This window comes from Podarcis liolepis (assembly GCF_965112155.1).
Source record: "Podarcis liolepis genome assembly, chromosome: 3".
NCBI lineage: Eukaryota > Metazoa > Chordata > Lepidosauria > Squamata > Lacertidae > Podarcis > Podarcis liolepis.
The window spans coordinates 31,901,960-31,924,149 of record NC_139557.1 but is presented as its reverse complement, the minus strand read 5'-3'; the positions used below and the strand labels follow the sequence as shown (position 1 = coordinate 31,924,149).

The 22,190-nt window shown below is 43.6% G+C and overlaps 1 protein-coding gene across 6 annotated transcripts in view; it reads right to left on the bottom strand.

The window, feature by feature from the left end:
- The window catches only part of GREB1 (growth regulating estrogen receptor binding 1), a 103,391-nt gene that overhangs the window by 25,264 nt on the left and 55,937 nt on the right, over positions 1–22,190 (bottom strand). For 5 of the 6 annotated variants that reach the window (XM_083495389.1, XM_083495386.1, XM_083495385.1 and 2 more), the window contains 11 exons: positions 14,120–14,302; positions 12,638–12,781; positions 11,457–11,570; positions 7,415–7,537; positions 6,986–7,147; positions 6,654–6,839; positions 4,922–5,272; positions 2,258–2,386; positions 1,737–1,862; positions 670–867; positions 400–580 (listed from right to left, as the gene is read on the bottom strand). In XM_083495389.1, the coding sequence (XP_083351515.1) occupies positions 400–580; positions 670–867; positions 1,737–1,862; positions 2,258–2,386; positions 4,922–5,272; positions 6,654–6,839; positions 6,986–7,147; positions 7,415–7,537; positions 11,457–11,570; positions 12,638–12,781; positions 14,120–14,302 (1,897 nt within the window). The remainder of the gene's footprint in view (positions 1–399; positions 581–669; positions 868–1,736; positions 1,863–2,257; positions 2,387–4,921; positions 5,273–6,653; positions 6,840–6,985; positions 7,148–7,414; positions 7,538–11,456; positions 11,571–12,637; positions 12,782–14,119; positions 14,303–22,190) is intronic. The other variant, XM_083495390.1, reaches the window with a different exon arrangement.

The window sequence follows — 22,190 nt, the reverse complement described above, 5'->3', positions numbered from 1 at the left end:
TGGAGGGCCACAGGTTCCCCATCTCTGACACAGGGTAAAATTGATACATATGCATCAACTAAAAACAACAACAACAACTATCAAAAGAGTGATCTTTGGGTCACCTTTAATGAAATTATTATTATTATTATTATTATTATTATTATTATTATTATTATTATTATTAAAAAAGCACTTTACTACTCAGACACTGAGGATGCATTTTTGACAATGACTGTAATATAAAGAACTGAAGTTGTATTAAGGAAAATTATTTGTAGTGCAGCTGTAGCATCACACAGCCAGTGTCAAAAGAAGCAGGTTTGTCTTTGGAAATGATTGTACAATGCAATATAATTGTCTATTGCAACCGGTGTCTCATTGCTAACACCATAATCTGGGAAGTGAACTCTTTCTTACCTTACAAGGTCCCAGTGAGCATGGTCATGGATCAGCACAAAGAGCGTGTGTGGATTCTGCATCGAGTTTTGTAAGAAGGCTTTAAACTTAGTCTGGGCTTCTGCATCGAGTTTGACCACATATTGCTCCACCCTCTGCTTGGTAAGGTGCTCCTTCTCCAAACCAAGTTCCAACAAGACACCTAAAGGAAGACAACAAATGACTATCGGACAGTCAAAAAGCCGGCGTTGCCAACTGTGATTTTTGTACGCGTTTTTCGGCAACCGGTACCTGAATGCCAGAGGTGGAACAGCGTCTGCTGATAAGTCACTTCCGAAGGAGGGACGCAGATCAGAAAATCGACTTTCTCAAAAGAACCCAAGTCAAGGTTTTGAGTGCTGGAGTCTGCGATGGAGCAAACATGGGAAAGCAATTTCTGAGCCACTGCAAGCTGGAAGGGGCGGATCTGATGGTGCTCAAGGTTATAACCTAGAGGGGGGGAGAGAGAGAAAAGGATGGTGAAAGAGAAAGAGAGTCAGACCTTAACTTGATTTATAGCATAAATGTTATAGATAGCCATGTGAGATATGGAGCAGGACATCTAAGTTTGCTTCAGCTCTCTGCTCTAGATCATCATGATCTGATCACGTGACTCCACAGGGGGAGATATGCATGGAGGATCTTGGATTGGAGCAAGGAGCTGGGGCAGCATGGAGGCAACTAGGGGGTTCTCAAAGAGCTGTAAGGTATGTCCAAGAAAAATAAAAGGCTCAGTTACATAGGGGAAGGCATGGGTCCTCTATTCCCCATGCATTTTGCAGTCTGCCCTTTTGTCAGAGTTGCTTCATTCTTGCCTTTTTGTAAAGAAGGCCTATTTGCAGAATTCTCTCTGAATATTCCCTACCATTTTGTGTGTGTGTAGCGGCCCCTGTTTTCCCTGTCCAAAGCTCCAGAATAACACCAGATTTGTGACATTGTGGAAGATGTGAAATAGTGGGCAGGGCGCAAACATGGTTGTTGTTGCCACTGCCACTTCCATCACCATTAGTTGAATAAATCTTTTCTGGGGGAAAGCTGTGCTCTCGCCACTACTAATGGCAAGCCCTTCTTCCAAGAAACTCTTGGCGAGCTGTTCCCCACCACCAAGAGGTTTGGTGAAATGGCCCCAATTTCTCCGCCCACTACTTCCCAAACAAAGGGTGGGAGCACCCTGGACGTGGAGCAAATGCGAGTGTGTACACAGACAGGGTCTTTGTGGGGTGAATGTTCCACTCCAAATGCCTTGGAGGAAAGGAGTGAGAGGGACACAATTCTGAAAAGGCAAATGTCCTTATATGTTACATTCACAAACCACTTACTCGCGCAAACAGCTGTTCCACCTGCATCCCCCGCTGCTGGTTTGTTCACTAAACCAGAGAGCGACGATGAAATGTGGGACCTGTTTTCTTGATAAAATTTGTCCAGCAACACATCAACATCACCATCTGGCGGAATGAAAGGGGGAAGAAACTGCCACCATTTTTTGTGTTATGGAAACCATTTAAATCTTAGCATCTCCCAAGCCATGTAACCTGTGCAAAGCAGCATGACACCCAACAAAAAGGCTAGACCCCTGTTCCTTACATAGGAAGAGAAATATTTAAAGACCGTGGATGGGCTCTGGCATGAAATCCTGCAAGTGCAGGATGTGAAATCCAGGGTGAACCTTCTAACGTGGCATTTGGTCACATTTTTGATAACTGAATCCTGAGTCTGTGCAAACTGCGGCAACTGCTTAACAACTGGATTTTAAAACGTTGTCTATACATAGACACTTATGGTCTAAGTTCTCAGAAAGTCTTTCAGACAAATGCCTCTTGATAGATGTCCCATGACGTACCTGGGCAGAGAGTACTGAAGAAGGCCCCCAGAGCCTCTACTTTCCCCGTAGCGAGTTCATAACTAACTTCTTTCTGGTATTCCGCTGGACTGAGCATGCTTTCAGATAGTATTCTTGCTTGGTACTTCCCTAAGAGACATAAAAAAGGGGGGAAGGGGTTCACATGCAACTGAGACACTTATACATCTAAACCAGAGTTTTCAATCAGTGTGCTGGGGCACCCTAGGGTGCCTTCAATGATGGTCAGGGGTGCTGCAGGCAACATTGGCCTCTGTCCCTCCTTCCTTCCCTCCCTTCCTCTGATGCTCTCTCATGTCTCTGCCTCCCAAAGGCTTGCATGGCTGTTTATTGCAGCAGCCCTGGCTATAAGCTCCGCAGGTGAATGGTACCTTTGGGGTGGCTGCGGGGGCAGCTCAGAGACGAGGGATGGCAGCAGCAGCTGCCCGGAGGGCTCCCAAGGAGAGGGGAGAGGAGAGGAGGCTGAGGGAACACTCCACAAGGGAAAGTGTTCAAAGAAGTGTGAGAAACTGCCAGCTCTGTAGTCAAAGTGTGACATAACTGGGCTCCTGAGCCCCACAGGGGTACCGCAGATAGAATGTAGTTGGCCAAGGGAGCTGTGGCCTCAAAAAGGTTGAAAACCTCTTATCTAAACACCTAAAGGCACATGATAACCCTACCACCAGATGTCAAAGAGAACAGCAACTACCAGACTTTTAGAAGACATCTGAAGGCAGCCCTGTTTAGGGAAGCTTTTAGTGTTTGATGTACTACAGTATTTTAATATTTTTTTGGAAGCCGCTGGGGAAGCCCAGCCAGATGGGCGGGGTATAAATAATAAATTGTTGTTGTTGTTGTTGTTGTTGTTGTTGTTGTTGTTGTTGTTGTTGTTGTTGTTATCTTCCTGAAGCTAGGCCAATCTGGGTCTGGTTGGTTTCTGGATGGGAGATTACATCAGCTGCCAAGTTCCTTGGAAGAAAGTGGGGGGGGGACTTTTCCCACTAACATCTGCATTATCATATACTATGGCCCCACAGATTTTGTCAAAGACTCAAAGAAAAGTAAGGAAAACAATGGCCAAACACAATCTTTAGGATCACAATTTAATTTAGGTACACCATTATGTTTTTCCCCACAAATGTGCTTACAGCTTTTACCAGAGGTAGAAAACATGGTGACTCCCGGATGTTGCAGGACTCCAACTCCCATCAGCCCCTGCTAGGATGGCCAATGATCAGGGATTGTCGGTGCTGTAGTCCAAAAAATATCAGGAGGGCACTACATTGGCTACCCCTGCTTTATAGGGTCACTCTACCCTACTTCGCTTCACCTTCTTTGGCCATTTCAAGTGTTTCTAAGTGACACCTGACAGTCAATTCCCTCCTGAAAATAATTCAGAAACCTGAATCTTGAGTAGAATCTAAAGAATTAGGGATAGAACTCATTTAGCCTGTTTGAAAGTAGTATCATTGTTGGTTAATTCTATATAGTGCTTCTTCTTTAGAGGTGCAGTTTACCTGGTCAAACACTACAGTTTGACACTACAGTGGCTCCATTTCTGGCCACAGGACAGTGTGGTCATCCAGCCAAGCTAAAGTTGGATGAAGGGGGGTAGTAAAGGCAGCCCATGTGGTGTAGTGGTTAGAGAGCTGGACTAGGACTTTGGAGACCAGGGTTCAAATCCCCACTCGGTCATGAAGCTCACTGAGTGACTTTGGGCCAGTTACTGTATTACTGCTTAACAGGGTTGCTATGAGAATAAAACCAGCAGAGGGAGAACCATATACACCACCCACAGAGGAAAAGTGGGATATAAATGTAAAAGTAAGGGCTCATCCAGACTTCCTTTACCACTGAATCGGAGCAAACAGCAATCCTTTCAAAACCCGAATTGACCTTTGTTCCGATTCAGTGATAAAGAGTGGGTTTTCCTAGGGAAAGCAGCAGGGCAATAAAAAAAGTGCCCAGGCGTGTAGTTTTAGAGTGCAGACCTATGCGTGGCACAAAAAGAAGCCTGGATGAGCCCTTTGTCGGATGCAAACCTAAAGAAAAGACCAAAGTCCCAAATATGTGTGAAGTGCAAAGACAGAATATGCTATATAAAATCATTGGATCCAACTGCCTGTCTTCCAAGGACAGTCCCAGATTTACAGAAGCTGGCCCGGTTTCTGATTTGATCCTGGAATGTCCCGCTTTTCCTTCGGATGTCCCTATTTTCATTGAAAATTGAAGGATATGGATTTAAGTGACCCCCAAGTCAAGGAGATAAGTAACCTCATGCAAGGAGATAAGTAACCTGTACAACCTTTGGTAGGCATCTGAAGGCAGCCCTATATAGGGAAGTTTTTTTTTAATGTCCAATGTTTCATTATTTTTATGTATTCTGTAAGCCACCCAGAATGGCTGGGACAACTCAGTCAGATGTGTGGGGTATAAATAAAAAAATATGATGGTGATGATGATGATTGAATAGGACACCCCTATTTTCATCAAAGAAATGTTGGAAGGTATGCAAACGTGCTCTTGTACATCACCAGGTATATGAAATTCTACTTCGTACATGCCAACAGTTAAAGCCTTTTGCCCCATTAGCCTGCTAACAGCTGGGGCAAAAGCCACTCTATAACAAGAATGCTAGAAGGTCCACATATTGCTTTAGCAGCTCACCTGTTACAGCAATGCAAGAGTCAATAGTTCTGTTTCTACAAGCGCATATGATCACCACATAGTTGGTCTTCACTAGCTTTCCCTCAACGAGCATCTTAAACATTTCTGAGAGCCCCTCCGCTAAAGAATAGTTGCACTCAATGATGTGGACACTGTCATTACATGAGCTGGCTGCCAGTCCCGCCAGCCAGGGAAGCTGAGCTGATGTCACTGGGGCAACTGGGCCAGGAACCTGAGGGAAAGCTTGTGGGATGGCCTGTTGGTATTGACGAATTTCAGAAAGATGAGACTCCCGCCATGAACGCATGAAGATCTGTTCCAAGTCCTCAATCAAAGGCACCTGGTCTGAAGCTATGGAAACATCAACATGGCATCAATAGCAGGCAAATGTTAGGACTTAAATCTACTACCAAAACTAGGTCTCCCCTTGCCGTGCTCGGAGCATAATTAAAGGACTAATGGTTTTGGGTTCACGCATGTCACACCACAGACTTTCCTAAACTACGGCAGAAATTATCTGTTGCTTTTGCACCAGCCAAGACAAATTCTGCAGCATGAGAAAACCACCCGCAGATCTTGTGCTCTCTATGTCCTTTGTAGGCAAAATATGCAATCCCCAGGTAACTCAAACTGAACTCCACAGTGTTCAATTTGCATCTTATTGTAAGTGATAATTCTAGTCCACATGGTAATGGATAATATCAGGAGATCATAATGCTTGGTAAAATATGGAGATACATTTAGAAATTATTATTATTGCTTCGAGAAAGTTTGCATCTTTCTCATTAGAGGTTCCACTATTACTATTTCTAATTTCAATGCAGTTACTACCAGAATTTTGACAGGTACAATCAGACTTGTTCATATTGCCCTCATTTTTAAATCTGCACTGGCTGCCTATTTACTTCCAAGACATATTTAAGTTGCTGATGCTTACCTATAAGTTTCAAGATACAAATACCTGAAGAAGTGCCTATTAGGTGAGTCAACTCTGGCTTGGGTGGTGGTAAGGCACTGGGTGAACCCAGATCTTTGGTGGAGAGGAGGTTGGAACCTCTGCCTGCCCCTCCTTGGGAAAGGGTATCCTGTTAAAAGGATCCAGGAGGAGTGGCTCTGTCTGATGCCCAGGTTAGGGCATACCACTCCTCCAATGGGGACCCGCGGGGGTACCCCTAATTGATGTAAGTCATAGGGCTCCCCCCTTGGTTGTGGTTTACTCTTAGACACACTCCCAGCAGACAGGCTGGAGTGGAATAGGAACTGCTTAGCCAATGCCTACGCCAAACCAATCTCTACTGTAACCAATAAAGCTGTGGGCATATTCAAGCCAAAAACCAAAAATGCTGTTGTCCTGAGTGTGGTTATTCATCCCTCTAGGGAACTGTGGGATCACGGGGTCTTGGCACGCAATTGCGTATTCACTAAGGGACTTTAACTTAGTGCAACATTGAATTTCAAGTAGTGGGCAGGATCCACTGTTGACAGAAGCCTTGTGCAAGGACTTGTGCAACAGGGTGATCCCCTCTCCTGGGAATTGGCTCAGGGAGGGTTCAGGAGAATCCCCAGAAAAGCACATGTTTGGGAGGAAAGGGGGATTGTTCCATTTGGCAAGCTTGCACATCTGAAAGGACTCTACTTTGAGTGCCCCCCTCAATGTCTTTTTCAATTACCATTTGTAGATCTGCCTATTCATATCAAAATATTTGCTCTCGTTTGATGGAGGAAAACTCACCAAGTTGAACGAGGTAATAGACTGTGAGCAAGAGCTGCATCTCCTCTGAAATTGGCTGCATTGTGGAGGCACCATATTGTTCATAAGCCCTAGAGAGAGACTGCGCGTTCTTGTAACACGTATACAAAAGAGGACTCACTACGACATCACTAAGGTTCCCGCAAAGGTAAGGAAAATTTCCATGCCCTGTGAAACAAAGGACAACTTATTAGATGTCAGGTACCCAAGGCAAGATAACTGAATGTCTTAATAGTTTAGGGGTTTTTAAAAAAGAAAAAAGTAGGCCACACTTGTTTTGAAGTGCTTATCGTATACAATATGTGACATGTTACCTTTAAATATGACGGGCTTTGCTTTAAATATTTTAAGCAAGTTATCAGGAACTGAAACCGGCTCTCCAGAGGCCACCATTGGAGAAGACACTGGTCCTGCCACGGCAGTGTGAGGTAAGCAGGACAGCCCTCCGCCGCCTCCTCCTCCTCCTCCTCCTCCATCTATGAATCAATTTAGAGAGTTTAACCAGAAATAAATGACTACAGCATAGATACTTGTTAAAATGTGCTGGATGAAGGGGGAAAGACAACAATCCACTTCCACTTTCAAACCTGGTCACAGCACCGATTGCTCCTGTCAATGCTATCCTTCCCAACCCAACAATTTAATATATCAGCTGTCAGAGCTCTTAGGTCTGCTAATTTACAAGCAGGCATGCGCCCAGAGGCATTTAAATCATCATCTCCATCATCATCATCCTCACTTACCATTTTTGCTTCTACTTGTGAGTGGTGGATTGGGCTGCAAATTCCAGGCTTCATTGGATGATGGAGACTCCGGTGACCATCCTTTGTGGCGTTTTTTAGGAGGCCCTGGGTTTGCTAAAGTGCCTAAATAACATAAACAATCCAGAAACCACTATTTTAAAAGGACCCACATCTTTCAGGAAAAGCACATGCCTGAACACAGAAATAGTTTCTCTCTCTCTCTCTCTCTATATATATATATATATTGCTCTGCCTCTGCACAGGCCCAAGGCAGTATGCAAAAACTAAACACATACAAAAAAATAAAACCCCAGCCAATATCAATAGTACTCAATCTATGTTCATTCAACAAACCATGAAGCAGATTTTCAAAAGATAGAAATGGCACATTGCATCACCAGCAAATAACAGCAGAGAAGAGCATAGGTCCACAGCAACTCCTAGAGAAGTACTAGAAGATACAAACAATAGAGGATGGAGATGCTTACCTGACCTCCCAACAGGTGAGTCCCTGCTGCTTATTGGGAGGGAGGAGGAGAGGAAGGCGGCGGCAGGGTGGTTAGCTTGGTGCAAACTCATCAGCCAAGACAATCTGTTGCTCCTTTCACCACACCACCCTCCCTGCCACCTCACTCCTCTTCTTCCCAGGAAAACAGCAGCAACTCCCCTGCCAGGAGGTCAGGTAAACACCTCCCCCCCCACACACACACACTGCCTGCTACTAGTTACAAAGAATGCACAACGATATTAAACAGTATCATAGACAATATGAAGGAGAACAAGACCTGGACCTACCATTTTCACTGGCAGACCTCCATTGTTTATACTGTCCGTTTCTGCCTTCAAAGTGAGGACAGCAGCGTTTGAAAAAGAAAGACAGTACACCAAATGCTGCACCAGATAGCAACACCATTATTTTAAGATCAGGTGTCTGCTGCACACTCATACGACCTGCCTTACCTCTTGGGCAAGGGAATGGCTTACAGTGTGAATATTCAACCTTATTTGATGGCTATTTGAGTAAAGCATGGCTTAGGTCCAAGCTGTCTGAAAGACCATATTCCCTCATACAAATCTGCCTGGGTTTTGAGATCTTTGAAGGAGGCCCCTTTCTCACCAACCTCACACACATTTGATGGGGAAGTGGAGGAGGGACTTCTCGGTGGCTGCTCCCAGACTCTGGAACTCCCTCCCTAGAGAAGCTAAACTGGCTCCCTCCTGGTTGTCCTTCCACTGACAGGCAAAGACATTCCTGTTTCAACAGGCCTTTGGGAACTGGCTGCTTTTAATTAAAGGGCTGGCACCGTGCTGTTTCTATTATAATTATTGGAATATATATGTATAAATGTTTAATGTTTAATTGCATTTTAATGACTGACTTACTATGTTTTAGCAGTTCTTATCTGTAAGATGCCTTGAGTCCCCTCAGAGAAAAAGGTGAAATGTAAATAAATATATCATAATAATTATGATATACCAGAATACTTTCTGAAATAACTCCTCCTTCAGCCGCCACAACAGCATGATGCTACTTTTTTGCAAATAAAGTAATAATGTGCTATCACTGGGTATTGAGTTTCCCTGTTCCCATTGCATTGCAGGTAACTGTTATGTCCTCCCCGGACTATCCTCAAGGCAGGGGACTACAGTGGTGCCTCGGATTAAGAACTTAATTCGTTCTGGAGGTCCGTTCTTAACCTGAAACTGTTCTTAACCTGAGGTACCACTTTAGCTAATGGGGTCTCCTGCTGCTGCCACGCCACCGCCACATGATTTCTGTTCTCATCCTGAAGCAAAGTTCTTAACCCGAGGTACTATTTCTGGGTTAGCGGAGTCTGTAACCTGAAGCGTCTGCAACCTGAGGTACCGCTGTATTTAGATGGCAGAAGTGGTGAAACACCTGTTCTCCAATCTTCAAAGAAGTCACATGGAGCTGTTAAAACTCCAGCAAAACCAAAAAATCTTCCATGACTAGTTTGGCCTTTAACGAATGCAGGTTTAGAACCTTATGCTAAACATTGGGGGGGGGTCTTTTATTTATATTAAAATTCTACCACACGATGGCAGCACGAACACTTTCAGCCATTCATTTATCTTTCTCTAGCAAACCCACAGGGAAAAACCCCAGGGTCAATCAAACACGAGTACTGTAAATCCCCTGTCAGGGTCTCTACTTGATGTATGTAAGCAAATTTGATAGCTATCTTCTTTTTAAAAAGGACTGAAATCAATTACCCAAATGAGCAAGTGATTTGGTTCTGTCCACAAAGCAAAGTTAACCCCTGGCTAAGCTGATGAAGAAATGAAGCAGCTTGCCAGAGCTGTCTAGTAAAGATTGCACTAATGTTTATTGTCCTGTACTTGTTCTATGAATAGGAGACTTTGATTCCTGGCACTGTGTACTATGTTCATGGAACAGTTACAGCACAAGAAGTGTTGCTCTTCACCGAAAGTGCTAGATTTAATTCCGGCAGCCCAGAACATTAAAGTGTGTCCTTGTTAAGTTTGTATAGAACTGGCACATGTACTGATTTAAAATAATTCTCAGAGCAGGGAGGGCAATCTGTTTCGGAAAGATTCAGCTGACCTTAAAGCCATCTATTTAGAAATTAAGTCTCATCTGTTTCAATGGGGCTGCCGTACAAATAATGGTTGCAAAATATACCTATTATTTCAGGTGGCATTATAACAGTAGGGACAGTGGCTGAAATCCCCACTGTAATATTTCTTGCTGAATTAATTCACAACATGAAATCAAAGAACTGCATTTTATTTTTAAGGACTCATACACCGCCCTTCAGTAGACGTATTTCCAGAGCATGTCACTATGAAACAGCAAAACTTTCATACTGCTAGAGCACGGTTTCCCAAACTTGGGTCTCCAGCTGGTTTTTTTGTTTTTTGTTTGTTTTTGACTACAACTCCCATCATCCCTAGTTAGCAGGATGGTGAGAATTGTAGTCCAAAAACAGCTGGAGAACGAAGTTTGGGAAACCCTGTCCTCGAGGTTCAAAGAACACCCACCAACCAAATAAGCTAGAAATACTTAGGAAAAACTGAATGTAACGGCAATGTTAAAGAATAGAGAACAATATGAAGAAGGTAAATGAAGTTTATTAACCAGCTATGTAATAAAGAAATTAGGAATATCTGGTGGCCAAGTGGCATAGTTGCTTTTCCTGATGCCTAGAAGAAATTGTACATTATTTTTAAAATAAGTTTCGTATACATTTAGTCCTCCAATCAACTGATAGTGCGAGAATGTCTATCTTTGTGCACTTTCTAAGACTTTTACAACAAAACAAACAATAAAAGAGGGAAATATGCAATAAAACTACAAAATACATCAAACAATAAAATGATAGCTGCAAGTGAAAGGTGCTGAAAAGGCATCAAAATAGGGGCTAAGCAAGCCTCCCAAGGGCCAGCTTTCCAACAGAGGGGAATATCCATTGCTCTGGTCTCTGGTTCCACCCAGAGAATATGGCCCCTGAAGGTTGCCCAGAAAGAAATTTGGCCCTTAGGAATGTGCCACACCACAAATGTCATGGGGCTGAGCAGTAGTCTTCAAGAAGCATCTTCTGGAATCAGTTCTCCAAGTTAACACTGCCCAACCACAGACTATATCCCTGCATATATTACAAAGAGGCTCAAGACCAAGCTCAGATGAGGCTCATATGTGCAGTGTAAAAGGCCACCCATAGCGCCATAGGCATAGACCATGCAGGTGTTTTACCTGCTGTTAAGGTACGAAGCAATTCTATGGACAAATCAGTACCAGGGACAGGGCCGTTGCAATGTTGCCGTGTTTCTCCCTTGAGAACAAACACCACCTTGCCTTTAAGTAGTAGCCAAAGATTCGTTTTACACCACCAAGTTTTGAAATTGATCTTATTGTTGGGCCCTGTATGTGTTTTAAATCTCACGTTTTATTATATTTATTCAACCATTTTGTTTTTAACATGTTTATTGTTAAACTGCCTTGTGAGGGCTTGCCCTAAAGGGTGGGATGGGAATATATTAAATGCATAAGCAAAGGTACCTAATACTGTTGGTCTCGTCATGGAAGAGACATTGCTTTTCATCGAGTGTTGCTGGGGAGAGTCTTTGCCATTGTAAACTGGGAGGCTTGCTGTTGTTGGCAGGTGGTCAGGCGCTAGGTCAATGAGAAAGAGTAATTTTAGAGGGGCTTTCTTCATCCGGGTAAAAATGCATGGCTTTCAATAATCCAACAGAGCAAGCCCTTACTTGCCTTAACAGTTCTGTGCTGGAAAAGAATGCCGAGGACTGAACACTGACAAGCATCCTGCAATCTTGCATTTGTCTACTCAGAAGTAAATCCCGTTGGATTCAAGTGATTTGCTCCCAAGTAATCATGCATAGGGTTAAACCACAGAGCCTAGGACTTGCCGATCAGAAGGTCGGCAGTTCGATCCCCGCGATGGGGTGAGCTCCCGTTGCTCGGTCCCTGCTCCTGCCAACCTAGCAGTTCGAAAGCACGTCAAATTGCAAGTAGATAAATAGGTACTGCTCCAGCGGGAAAGTAAACGGCATTTCCGTGCACTGCTCTGGTTCACCAGAAGCGGCTTAGTCATGCTGGCCACACGACCCGGAAGCTGTACGCCGGCTCCCTCGGCCAATAAAGCAAGATGAGCGCCGCAACTGGACCTAATGGTCAGTGGTCCCTTTACCTTTACCTTTAATCATGCATAGGAATGCCGTCTTGAAATGATAACTCAGTTTTTAAAAAACCTAATGGATATTATCCAGAAAAGGTCTTCATGCTCTTGTCAACAGAAATGGCTCCAGCGACAAGAAGAACTTCAGTTGCTTTCTAACATAGCCAAAAAGGCAGTCACAAGCCACCAGCTCGTCCTGCATCATCTCACAGTGAGTATATTTTAGGGCTTGCCCACACAGAAAGAGTCTTTCTCAAGGGCTGCATATGTACCACATATAACTGAACTCCACCACGCTGCTCATGCTCACACATAGAATGGCAGCTGATTGCAATCCACAAAGACATCTTGTTGTATCTCCACCAGCAGCTATCCCAGCCAAGTCTTCCCCAAACTGGTGCCCCCCAGTTGTTCTAGGCTACAACTCCCTTCAGCCTTCTAAAATATCTGGAGGGCACCAAGCTGGGACCGACCAATCCAATTGGTTCTTGCATGCATGGAAAGAAAATGGGAGACTGCAACATGCTAGAGAAGATTCAGTTACCCATTTGTTGCATCCCTGCTTGAACTATGGGATGTGCGGCTATAAGTGGCTCATTCATGACAGGTGCTGAGGAGCCTGTATTCTCTGGAGGTTGGAACAACAGGTTGGAAAAAGTGCTGGATGAGGGCTGCCGGCTTCTGAACTCTATCAAAGCAAAAAACAAACAAGATGCTGCTTATTCAGTGAGAACTCCTCACTTTAAATCTGCAAACCTTCTACAAAAGTTGAACTTCTGTTGTTTTAGCACAAGGCAGATTCACATATATTAGTTCAAAGTGGGGGGGGGACAATTTTTGTTCATATCTGATAATTGGTATTTACATCAATCTGGTCGTTTGTAAGTATTTCGCTTTTGCCCAAAGAGTTCAAAGCAACATTTTAGCTCCATGACAATTCAGTGAGGTAGGTTAGATGAAGGAAAGTTAGGCTTTGCCTAAGACTAGCCAACAAAGGTCAATTCATATTTCTTACGTATAAACATCTGGGTTGTATCTAACAAGGTTTTACTCAGAATGAACCCACTAAAATAAATGGATCTAAGTTTGTCATGCCCGTTAATTTTAATAGGCTAATGCCGAGTAGAACAATTGTTGGATACTGCTTGCAGTTGTAAACTCTATGAAGCATAAAATAAGTATGCACATCTAGAAATTGACAGCAGGTGTGTACCATGGTGCCATAGCTGCCCCTTGATGTGCCTGTACAACATGTCCCTATGGGTTGCCGCACATGCATCTCTGTCTCATTCCCTGCAATGTTTGCCAATGTAAGCATGAATCTACAGCATATTTCAAGAGGTTGTTTGTTCACTCTGCCTTTGGACATCTGTTAATATTCTAACCAAATGCTGCACAATAGTTCTTAAGGTCAGGGAGCAGACTTTTTTGTTTATGCTTGAATAAAATTGAACACCATTTTGAATCAAGATGGCAGACTGCACCTTTCGAAACTAGACTGAATTTTCAGTTTCTTACAATTCCTGAGCAATGCCAGGCACAAGGCAGCTAGTAAATATACAAACAGCAGATTTGCTCACCCCAAAAAGTGCAAATTGGGACATGAGATTTGCAGCAGCACAAACACTGGAACCTGCACTGCCAACATCAAAATCCAACCACAGTGACCTGATTTAGGCATTTACCTAAGTGCCCAAGTGAGTGGACATGTCAGTCTGATTTGCCCAATCCTTCCTTCTCAAAAATAAAAGGAAGGAAGATTGAAAAACTCATCTGTGTATATGGACACATTCCACTGCAGGCATATGGAAGCACAATTGCTTCCACTCCCTACCCCATCTACCAAGGGTTAGGTTTATCAGGCTAGTTGGTTCAGAGTAAATGCGTACATTTCTTTTAAGTATTTTTATTGGGCTTTTAAAGAATTTTCATTGATTCCCTCGATTTCAGATTTATTTCTAAGGAGTCACATATCTAAACCTTGGAGGAATTCCAGAGCTCCAACGGGACAGGTTCATTATCTCACCTGCCCCCTTCCAGCAGATTGCAGATCCTTTGGTAAGAGTTCCCTGTGCATTCCTCACCAGATAATACTTTAAGTGTTTCTGTTTCTTGGGCTGAGTGGTCAGCTTAAGATTGATGTGAATGGAAAACTCAGTAAAGTAGCAGAAGCCTTTCTTGCCGCAGCCGATACAATTGCCAGAGAAACCTGATGAAATAAACATACACAAAGATGGGAGAGAGATAAGCGACATAGTACAGATAATGCACTTCCAAGTTGTTTGGCGTGGCTGTTGGGAATTTATTTATTTTTTCCTCGCGTGCGCGCGCGCACACACACACACAAAAAGACACATAAATGTTGCAAGGGTGTCAACTGTTTCAAAATAAATGCCTGCATTTAATAACTCCCCCATCTCTTTAATTTGTAGTTTTAATGACATCTTGGAGAGGGATGGAAATCCCATTTCTCTTTGTTAAGAATGCCAGACAGACCAATCAATAGAGTGGTGGAAATGGGAAGGAATGACAAATTGATGTCATGGGATGGCTAAAAAACTTGGTTACACATTTTAGTTTTTAACAGTAGTGACCAGAACAATTAAAGACCTATTTACAGGACCCTTTTAGCATGTGAGTAACTTGGAGAAAATTTGTCCTTACGTTGATTTCTAGCCGCTTCAACTTTCAGGGTGCTTGTCCTGTGCTTCCACTAGGATTAGGCTTTGGACACACCAGTAAATATTGCTTTTCAGACATCTGCAGCCATATTTCAAATTCCAAACATTGCCTCTGTTTTGTAGGCATCTTATTCAGGACTGAGTCAAAGTCAGGTAGGGAAGCACATTTCATGAAAAACATCACCCTAATGAAACACACATACCCTCCTTAGTTTGCCAATTGTCTGGGGAGGCCTGCATTCAAAGTAAGAGCAGGAAACACAACATAGAATTTGATTGGGTTTTGTGACATCACCCTATAGCCAAATCTGATTGACTACATAGTATAGTCAGGAAACCTATTCGGAGTGAGCGTCATGCTTTCTCTCCTCACTCGGATTTGGCATAATGTGATGTCATTGTGTTGCTGACTATCAATGACTATCAATCATGAGAGCAATTTAATGTTGTGAATTTTATGTTGTGAGCCTGAGATCTATGGATGAAGAATGGTATATATGTTTAATAATAATAATAATAATAATAATAATAATAATAATAATGATAATGATAATAATAGAATTGTCTGACGTAGAAACCTTTGGTTTTCAAATAAACTTGCACTGAATCTGTATATCAGGGGGTAACAAGCAATGAACGGTATGTGAAAGCAGGGGGTTGTGAAACACACCCTTTCACCTTGAAATATTTTCATGGGTGAGTTTGGGGCAGCCTTACTATACTATATTACAGCAAGCACAGGGGTCAAAACACAACACTAATCTTACCAGCAACTCAATAAATAGGATGCTCATTGTACGTAATGCCTAGGTTATACACAAACATCTGGACCTAGCACATAATAGTAGAGGGCTGCTCATTCTGTAAGCAAGCTAAATAAAGCAGATTTTCCATATACATTGTAGATATGGCAAAGGTCAGGAGAGCTGAGCTATCCAGTATGCGTTCCAATTTATCTATGTCACAAGGCTGAGCCTGCAAGATGGCTAGAGATCAATATTTGTAGTCTGACAGATAAAGCCCTTTCACCCCTAGGTCATCAGTTCAAAACCAGCCTGCATCAAGAGTGACCGAAGGCTGTTACAATCTGATGAGTGTTCAGTGGTCTATGTTAATTACATTTGGCTGACTCCACCAGACCTCATCTGAGAGACTAGCATCCCTCTTGGGTGCTGTGACATTTGGAGGAGGGAGGCCAAGGGCAGGTGGGGGGCGGGGAAAACTACAGAGAGGGAGAACAACTGAGCCCTCTATATTACATCTGGTCCCTCTGTGTCAGCTTCCAATGTTCCATTTCCCTGTTCACGCACTACAAACATCTGAAGATATAATGCCAGAATGTGGTAATGGCCATCAACCTACACAACAACGAGGCAAATTCGTGGAGGATAAGACTATCAATGCCTACCAGTCACAATGGCTATATGTTGGCACCCGGATCAGACAGAGCATGTACTAGTTGCTGGGAAATAACAGCAGGAGAGGGCAGTTGCCCTCATCTCCTACTTATAGGATTTTTAAAGGTAAAGGTAAAGGGACCCCTGACCATTAGGTCCAGTCGTGACCAACTCTGGGGTTGCGGCGCTCATCTCGCTTTATTGGCCGAGGGAGCCAGCGTACAGCTTCCAGGTCATGTGGCCAGCATGAGTAAGCCACTTCTGGCGAACCAGAGCAGCGCATGGAAACGCCGTTTAACTTCCCGCTAGAGCGGTACCTATTTATCTACTTGCATTTTGACGTGCTTTCGAACTGCTAGGTTGGCAGGAGCAGGGACCGAGCAACGGGAGCTCACCCCGTCGCGGGGAATCAAACTGCCGACCTACTGATCGGCAAGTCCTAGGTTCTGTGGTTTAACCCACAGCGCCACCCGCGAACCCACAGCGCCACCCGCGAATAGGGGCATCTGTTTTTAGTCACTATGGGGCGAAATAGCGCTGGACTCTATAGGCCTTTGGTTTGATCTAGCAGGGTTCCTCTTATATTCTTAATGGCCATACACATTCAAAATGGAAGGACCACATTTCATAGTTGACCTTGACTTCTGGACATTACAAAGATGTGTGTGATTTTAGCCGTTTTCTGGATATTGAATCTTAACATGGCAGACCCTCCAAGTGTCCCTATTTTCCAGGGACAGTCCCGGATTTACAGAAGCATTCCCGGTTTCTGATTTGATCCTAGAATGCCCCTAGAATGCCCTTTTCCTTAGGATGTGCCTATTTTCATCAGAGAAGTGCTGGGGGTGGGTATGGAGTTATGGGACCCCCGTGCCAAGGAGATAAGTAAATTACAACTTTTAGAAGACATCTGAAGGCAGCCTTGTACAGTATACGGAAGTTTTAAAATGTGCTTTTATATATATTGGAAGATGCTCGGAATAGCTGTGGCAACCTAGTTAGGTGGATGGTCTATTATTATTATTATTTATTACATATATAATATATATAATATATAAAAGGTAAAGGTACCCCTGCCCGTTCGGGCCAGTCTTGCCAGACTCTAGGGTTGTGCGCTCATCTCACTCTATAGGCCGGGAGCCAGCACTGTCCGCAGACACTTCCGGGTCACGTGGCCAGCGTGACAAGCTGCATCTGGTGAGCCAGCGCAGCACACGGAACGCTGTTTACCTTCCCGCTGGTAAGCGGTACCTATTTATCTACGTGCACTTAAGGGTGCTTTCGAACTGCTAGGTTGGCAGGCGCTGGGACCGAACGACGGGAGCGCACCCCGCCGCGGGGATTCAAACTGCCGACCATGCGATTGGCAAGTCCTAGGCGCTGAGGTTTTACCCACAGCGCCACCCGCGTCCCTCTGATATAATATATATAATATATATAATATATATAATATATATAATATATATAATATATATAATATATATAATATATAATATATATATAATATATATAATATGGGATGGTCATTCCAGTTGCTGTACCTGTAATGGGGATTTGATCTGTAGCCCCTGGAGCAAAGAAGACAAACAGAACAGCCTTGCAGATGGCGCCCCCCCCCCCTTGAGTTCAATCAAGAAGCAGGGTGGGGAAAATTGAGGATTCTCTTTTCCCGCCAAAAGAGTGTTATAAGTTTTCAGCCTGCCGGGCAGAAACAAGTACTATCCCATATTCCCTAGGGATGGGGAAGATGAAGAGCAACACCATGCGTTGCCAAGTTTCAGCAAGAGGGGGGTTCTTCTGGCAGCTGCAGAAGTGGTGAGGTGGCAGGGGGCAGAAGAGGGGGAGGCACATTCCTGTTTCTCCTCAGATGGCATGTTGGGGCACCCTTGGAATTATAGGATAGTGCTTGGTTCTGCATGGCAGGCAAAAAGCCTCGAATGCTCTTCTAGCAGGAAAAGAGAATGAATCCTTGATATTTCCCCACCCTGGTTCTTCATTTCCCCCCGGAGAATTTTACCAAGCCTTCCTACAAGTGAGCATGGAGATAAACCGTGCAAACGCAGCTCTCTGGCAAAAGGGAGGAAGATGATAAGAGACAAGAGCTGCGCTGTTTATACGTCAGGACTTTCCTCAAGAGAGTAGAAGTAAAAAAAAAAAAAGGAAAAATAAGGAGGCCTTCTGGGGGAGAAGGGCAGGGAAACAATGGCAGGAGGAGGGTGCCCGGTTTATAGAGCGCCGTCCCTGGAGAAACAACAACAAGCAGTCTTATGGCACCTTAAAGACTAAGAAGTTTACTACAGCATAAACCTTTGTGAATGGGTGCTCACTTCATCAGATACATAAAATGTAATCCTCAGGTGGCAGCTATGATCTTTAAATTGCCACAGGACGCTGCAACCGACTCCACAGAATAGCCTCTCAGCAAGATAGGGATGTACCCACTAGGTTAAAAAACCACTGTTTTCAGCAAGACTTTTCATTATTCTAATACAGAGTGGCAAACCCGTGATCCTCTGGGATGCTGTTGGACTACAACTCCCACCATCCCTGACCATTGGTCATGCTGGTTGGGCATGATGGAAGGTGGAATCCAACAACATCTGGAGGGCCACAGGTTACCCATCCCTGTTTTAATTTCTAATTTTGATCAGCCATTACTGAAAAATATTATCCCTTGTTGACCCTCGCCTTTCTTTCATTCTAAAGAACTGTATTAATAGGTTTGCAAGATTTAGAAGTTTATGAATGTTATTGTTGCAAAAAGCTTGGGAGGCTGTTATGTGGAGGCAACAAAACAAACAGGAAAGGGGTCTCAGCGCCCCATGCAGAGAGCGGCAATATTTTCTGTCTTAATATATGGCACTGATTTAGAGATACATAGGACGTGTGTTTCCTAAAAGTACCGTGAAAAGCTTCGGAGAGGAAGTTCTCTCACATTGATGAACAAAGATTACTTAATAGCTAGAATACTTGCACCTCGCAGGGAGAGGGTGCCAATATTTTGCATAAGAAGGCTAGACAGAATGGCGTTTTTTAAAAAAAGAAGAAGAAACCTCCAATATGACCAACTCAAGTAAGTCATGGAGGTAAGCAAGCTGGAACCACCAAGCAACCTTCTAAACAAAATCAATAAACGGACTTGATTTATGCCCCACAGGCATTTCACTAGCTTGTCATGAATATGAAACAGAAGTCAAAGAGGCTACTCAGGAAATTACTAAATGTTTCCTTCCGGGCCTATATATGCCCTGTGGGCATCTCCACAGACAGTGGTGGAGCCAGCTCAGAAATGCTCAGGAAACCATTTAAGACACTTTGGGATGGGGTGCATTTCCCTTTTGTGAACAGTTTCCTTCAAGGTTATCAAACGAGATTAAGGAAGAAACAGGGTCCCCTGCTTTATGAAAACAAATGGATGGGGGAAAAGAGAGAGGGGGGGGGAGAGCCATACCAAAGTAGATAAATAAAATTTGATTCCATCAATTTTAAAATATTGAGCTTATTTGCAGGCAGGGCTTGATCTGAAGCCAAGCTTACCAAGCCTATTCCAGCTGGAGGATGTCTTAAACAAAATCCTGATAACTTCTGAGTTGGCTCAGCAGTACCTGTTAGGGTCTATATAGGAGTCAATGAGCTCAGATGTTCCACTGCAAGAACTTTGCCCTGAGATTTATAAATGGTTGTGTGTGTTTTTAAGAGCATCTCTGAATATCTGCAGAACTTATTTCCTCACCCATTTATTGATTTGATTACATTTATCTCCCACTTCACTGAATTCCAGGGGGTCACAACTAGATGACCCTTTGGGTCCCATCCAGCTCTACGGTCCTATGGTTCTATTATCTATGACTATCACCAAAGTGCAGGGGTGGAATGACTGGACATTCAAGTCGGGTCTGATACTTGTCATTTCCTCCTTTCAAAAATGATGGCTAGGAAATATCAGGTGTTTTGGCTTCCACAAGAAAATGCTTTTCACTTAGAATTTGAATTTTTTAAATCTCCATTCCAATTCCAAATCATTCATGGATTGGGCAGAATTCATTGTCTCTTGGTCTCAATTATGTAAAATGGGGATATAATGACGGTCTTCCTCAAAGAGGTGGCCGTGAGAACAAAGGATGTATGCAACAGTTTGCCACCTACCATCTTCCTTCAAGTGCCTCAAATACAGGTGCATCTATGCAAAATTCAGCAGCATTTTTTATTGTTATCAGTACTCTGGGTGCTTCCAAGTAGATGTTTATTGTGGGATCAGTGCTGCTCTTGCATGCAAGTTTCTTTGCAGAAAGTGCACTCTCGGCTATGTATTGACAAGGGAGGCTCGCTGTCACTGCCAATCAGCTAACTGGTAGTGAGGCAAGCCAGCTGGGATTGGCTATGCTATGGAGTTTCGCCCGGGGTACTCCACAGCACTGGCAATCCCAACCCCACCTGGCTGAGATTGGATTCTTCTTCTTAGTGCAGCTTGTGGTGCTACAAAGGGGAAACGGGTCATCTGCCATCGTAGTGATGTCAGGCAATTGAGAGGTGGGCAGACCAAAGCCCACCAGTCAAAATGGCCGAATGAGAGTAGGGAAACAAGGATCCCACCCAACAACCAGATTCTGTTCCTCTACTCTACTCTACTCTACTCTACTCTACTCTAAAGCAGCATGGCCCAGCTTATTAATCCACTTTCACTTATTCCACACTGCTTTAGCAGGCTAGATGGACCGTGAAATGAATTCCTACCATCCAGATCAAAGACGGATCTAGGGGAGTGCAACCAATTCAGTTGCACTGGGCGTGGGGCTTCTGGGGTGCTGCAGAAGGTGCCAAAACCATGACATCCAACGGAAGGCAAAATTCACCACTGGATTATGGCATCACACAGGGCGCCACTGAAATCTGAGATGCCAAGGTCCGCCACTGTCCAGATTCCAGAGCAACACAATCAGAGAGTGACAGAGACCAAAGCACACCATGCTATGAATCACCGATTTCAATAATACGGACATTTCTTGTTGTGCAAGCAATTTGAGATGTGGGTCAGTTCACACACACAAGCATACATCCCTCGAGGCAGGCATTATTATATCCCATGTGACCATTCTTGTGTAGTGCATGTCACTGTGGTCTGCAGCAACAAGAGGAAACAAGAGAAATTAGGAATCCTTGAAGTTGTTGAGCTTTGAAAATTCAGTCACAAGTTGCTGAGATCTAAACTCCCCAGAAAGATATGTGGGCTGAAACTTCATCATCTGCCAGCTTTTGCTCTCCCTAAATTTTTCAATATGGTTATTAAATCAAATACATGAAAATTCTTCCAGAAATCAAATATTTTGGGGGGACATACAGGAATTGGAGGTGTAAATGCGAATTTTCATTGTGATTACTTTTAATTGTATGTTAATGCAGAAATAAGATGGAACAGAGTTATGGATGAGCACATGTGGAAATGTCACAGATTGAAATAGACTGACTGTTCCATCCCTGCTGCTATGCATCTGATATGGTATTGTTCTCTTGTGTGCGGTCAGACTGCCACCAGGAAATGCTCGTGTTATCATAACATCATTGCTTGGTCCCCTAAGGACAACTGAAATATCCTAGCCACAAATATTACATATGCACCTTGATGAAGAAGGTACGCATTATCAAGGAAACATGTAAAGATGCACCTTCGGATGTCTTATATAGAACTGACTTTGAAGATTTGCTACTAGACAGAGTCATGCATTTTAAAAGCAGAAAGCAAAGCACAACAAACTTGCCACCAGAAATTCTGCCAGCACAAGGGGAACCTCTGCTTCAGTTGGTGCTGAAACATAATTTTAAATGTTTAGAAATGAACACAGAAATAACTTGAAGGGCAATAAGCCAACGTGTTAGCTGCACACAAAAGCATTGCAAATAACTACTAAACCTGATCCTTTTGTGTGTTGACTTAGAAGACACACCACTGCGTTCAACGGAGCTTACTCCCAAGTGAGTGTGCACAGGATTGTAGGCTTGGCGTTATTATTACCAAATGTTT